The sequence below is a fragment of the Anser cygnoides genome, chromosome 4, assembly GCF_040182565.1.
Source record: "Anser cygnoides isolate HZ-2024a breed goose chromosome 4, Taihu_goose_T2T_genome, whole genome shotgun sequence".
In the NCBI taxonomy this organism is placed as follows: Eukaryota; Metazoa; Chordata; class Aves; order Anseriformes; family Anatidae; genus Anser; species Anser cygnoides.
The window spans coordinates 64,320,980-64,324,993 of NC_089876.1; the positions used below are offsets into that span (position 1 = coordinate 64,320,980).

The window sequence follows — 4,014 nt, forward strand, 5'->3', positions numbered from 1 at the left end:
ATGTTGTTCGTGTAACAGCGAGCACGGTCTGCTGAAGTGTCAGCAGCCTCCTGCATGGCAGCATGTCTCCTTCTGCTACCTAGCCATAAATTCCTGCGCTCGGTGTCATAAACTGCCCCACACAGCCCACCCTAATGTTATCTGCAGATTTGTATCTCACAGGCCAGTCAAGGCTTAACCAACAAGTAACGCGCTGCATTTACACAGCAGCTCTGACCCAAGTTGTACAAGTGGAGCTGTGAAGCTGCAAGTCATTAGTGTCCCTTCATGCATGAGGGAAACTGAGGCACGGAGGCCTGAGGACCCTGCTAAGGCTAACCCAAAGCTACACGCGGCACCCAGCTGACCTGGCCACGCAGACACACATAGCACCACCGCTGCTCCCACCTTCCCCTCCCTGCTCTGCAAAGCCCCTCGGGGCAGGGACAGTGTGCTTGTAAGGGATGCAGCAAAGGTGAACAGCAGGAGTTAGGGACCAGCTGGGAAAACAGCCTCCTTCCTCGCTGCTTGCAGTCAACCCTGCCCAACTTCTCTGTCCGCCAAAAAAGCATTTCTCTTTTCCCTTTGGAGTCTGAGACTGGAATCAATCCAGCGAGATCACGCTACTTTTTAAAAGCTGCAGCCTGAATTCTCACATCTAGTAGTGCCTCACACCAACAGCCTTAACTTTCAGGCACTTTTTAAGCGCTGGCACTGAACTCCACAAACTATTGGGTTTTATTGTACTGTAAGCAGTAATGTTTCATACCCTGGGGCTCCCGACAGCCCAGTCTCCTTGCAAGGACGAGGCCAGGCTGAGAGGGTGAGCACACACATATTCTGAGAGGCAGTCGCTTTGCAGCAGTAACATGAGGACTCCAACCCTGATTTTAGGCAGGGATCACTTAACAAAAAGCAGCCACCTCGCTGCAGGCACAGAGCCACACTCGGGCTGTGAGCCAACATACACTGCATAGCAGCTAGAAGAGCTTACAGTAAGGATTTCTAGGATCACGCAGAAGCAAACAATTGCTAGCTTTAAAAAAATCACACACATCCTGCCCACAAAGAACAATATCAATAGAGATCTCCCGCTGCCCACTTTAAATGGCTGGGAAAGCTCCAGCTCCCAAACAGCTGCAACTGATCCCCTTCTTCGCCCCCCCTCCATCATGTGATGGTCCTGCCCAAGTGATTTAAGCTGCTGGAGCCGAGTGCTGAGTCACGCTGGGCTGTGGAGCAGGGGCTCGGGGGCGTCCTGCCTGGTGGGGCTGGGATCTGCAGCATGGAGCAAGTGAGTGCCCTCTTCAAGCCGGACTGGTGTGCCAAGCAGGACTAGGGTTTGCCTGCCTGCCTGCGGGTTTTGGGCTTGGTGCCAAAGGTAGGAGAGGAAAAGGATTAGCTGAGAGGAAATGCTCAACTGATATGTGGCTGTGGGAGGAACAGTTAGGGTTGACCAGACGTTTTTCTTTTCCCCCCTCTTCTCTAGCATGTTATCTAAGTGGGAAAGCTGTTTTAATGCATGTTTGTATCTTTGAGTGCTCTAAAGTTTTGGGACCAGTTTGAATGCCCTTTTTCCCTTAAGCTCCTTATTTTCCTTCTGGAAAAACGCATTTTGGATACAGGATGGGGCTAACAGTATAGCAGCAGCAGCGGAAAGCAGGATGGCAGTGTGTGCTGACTGTGCCCTGAGCTCCCTTTTCCTCCAAAGGTCTGTCCCCTGCTCCACACGGAGGCTGTGTGCCTGTAGGGCTCTAGAAGCAGAGCCAGAAGGCAGTGTTAGTGCCACAGCAATAAGCAGCTTAGCGGCTGCAGGGATCTGACCTCAGCAGGGACTAAGCAGGGAGCAGACATGAGGCTGAGCACTGCTTGGGCTGGGTGGCCATCTGAGGGGGCTCTGGGTGCTGGAGCAGTAGCCCTAGTGGGCAATGGGACCAGCCTGAAGTTAGTCTCCCTGCTTTATCTGCCACGTGGTTAAGTGCAGCTCAGCATTACTGCATCTGGGCCTGGAAGCACAGGCACCAAAGCATGGCTTGAGTTATGCCTAACCTCACCAAACAGCTCCTTCCCCTTTGCTGAGGGAGGCTGGGGGATGTTAAGCCCTCCTTGGGAGGTGTGAGGCTTGGGGACTGAATAATCTGGCTCTGAGGATAGGAACAAGCCCTTGTCTGCCCCATGAGAGCTTCCCTGGGGCTGTTCTGCTTTAGTGGGCTGCAGCCAGAAGTGGCTCCACTGCCCCCTCTCTTTCTGCATGCAGCTCTAAGACAAGTGCGCAACCTTTTTTTTTGGTAGCCCCTGTAGGCTGGAGACATGCCTAGGGAGGGGGAAGGATGTAATGTTATAAAAGCTGCGTAACTGCCATTAAACCTGTGCTAGTGCCTGCTGCTGACTTGAAGGCGCAAGCTTGCTTGTGAGGATGTCTTTTGTAGCAGTTGATAAAACAGCTGCTAAATCACCCCCCTGACCTTGCTGCAGTGGGGTGAGCACCTCACTGTCAGCTTGTGGTGCTCAGAGGGGTGGTGGACGCGCCAGGTGGCTGTGAGCCTGGATTCCCTGGTGAAGGTGGCTGGGCTGACTCAATCCCTGCCCTAGCACTAAACTGCAAACGCCCTTGGGTCTGCCAGACCTGGTTTGTGCCTTGGTCCAGGCAGCGCTGGAAGGCTTGCTTTATGACAGACTAACTCCTGTGGTTTGGCCCCACAGGGACTGGTTGTTACTCAGCTGGATGTCGAGCCTGGAGAGTGCATCAAGGTCAAAGGGAAGATCCTGTCTGATGCCAAAGGGTGAGTGAGGAGACAGCAGATGGCTTGATGTGGCACTGCAGGGGGGTTGCAGTCCAGGAGACTCCTACCCTTGCCAGGGGGTAATGGAGCTCCTGCTGGGTTCAGCTTGCTGGCGCAGGGTGGCTGGAGCATCCCCTTGGCACTGCCTCTGTCTCCCCAGGTTTGCTGTGAACGTGGGGAAGGACAGCGGCACCCTCATGCTGCACTTCAACCCTCGCTTCGACTGCCACGGGGACGTCAACACTGTTGTGTGCAACTCGAAGGAGGATGGCACGTGGGGCGAGGAGGACAGGAAGGCTGACTTCCCCTTCCAGCACGGTGACAAGGTTGAGGTGAGACCCCAGGGGCTGTGGAAGGCCCTGGCACAGGGCACTGATGGGCTCAGGGCTCTTAATGCTGCCAGGTTCCCCCAGTGGTGGAGAAGGGGCAGGAGTCGAAAGGGAATTAGGCAGCAGGGGAAGAGTCTTGCTGCTGAAGCTGACCAACTGGACCTGCCCTAAGTCAATGCCCAACAGCTTGGCTATGTGAAGTGCCCCACTCTGGCCCTGTTTGCAAGGTGCATGAGCAAGGGCGATTAAAACACTGACCTGTGGTTCAGACTGGGCCTATCTTATTCCTTTGCAGAAGCTTAGAACTGACCTCAGGCAGAGCAAACCACCTTCTTCTCCACAGCCCTGCTGGGCAGGGAGGGGGCTGAGCTGGTGGGCATGGCCTTGACCGCCAGTGGCCACCTCAACTGTCCTGCACCCAGCCTGGAAGGAGTGGGGAGCCTGGCTTGCGACCAGTGATGCATTAGTCTTCCTTTTTGTGGTTCTCTACAGATCTGTATCTCCTTCGATACAACAGAGGTAAAGGTGAAGCTGCCTGAAGCGGAGTTCGAGTTTCCCAATCGGCTGGGCATGGAGAAAATTCAATACCTGGCTGTGGAGGGTGACTTTAAAGTCAAAGCCATTAAGTTTAGCTAACTGCTATAGCTTGTCTTGTTTTTTTTTCCCCCTGCATAGTGAAATAAACCCAAACTTGACATGGCTGCTTTCTCTGCTGTTTCCTGCTCTAATTTGCTTGCTCCTGTGTGTGCTACAGGGGTGGACGGGGGGAAAGGTTATGTATCCACTTACGTGCTTATTTACAGTGCCTTGCAGCTGGTACAGGGCTGGACCACATGGCTGGCAAAGCATGACCTACTGTGACTCAAGCTACCTTAGCAGTAGATGTTCCCTTAACCCTGTTTGCTGCAGTAAGTGGTCTCTGT

General features: G+C 53.8%; 1 protein-coding gene across 1 annotated transcript; it reads left to right on the forward strand.

The window, feature by feature from the left end:
* Positions 1-1,118: 1,118 nt before the first annotated feature.
* Positions 1,119-3,792, forward strand: LOC106043950 (16 kDa beta-galactoside-binding lectin). Its single transcript, XM_013193722.3, has 4 exons — positions 1,119-1,273; positions 2,683-2,762; positions 2,923-3,094; positions 3,584-3,792. Exons 1-4 carry the CDS (start codon positions 1,265-1,267, stop codon positions 3,725-3,727), a joined length of 405 nt encoding a protein of 134 aa, XP_013049176.2. The 5' UTR covers positions 1,119-1,264; the 3' UTR covers positions 3,728-3,792.
* The last annotated feature ends 222 nt before the right edge of the window (positions 3,793-4,014 follow it).

What these genes read in the sequence shown, in the direction of transcription:
- LOC106043950 (XM_013193722.3), top strand. An exon ending in ATCCTGTCTGATGCCAAAGG is followed by an intron (nt 2,763 to 2,922) that starts GTGAGTGAGGAG and finishes CTGTCTCCCCAG; the next exon opens with GTTTGCTGTGAACGTGGGGA. An exon ending in AGCACGGTGACAAGGTTGAG is followed by an intron (nt 3,095 to 3,583) that starts GTGAGACCCCAG and finishes GGTTCTCTACAG; the next exon opens with ATCTGTATCTCCTTCGATAC.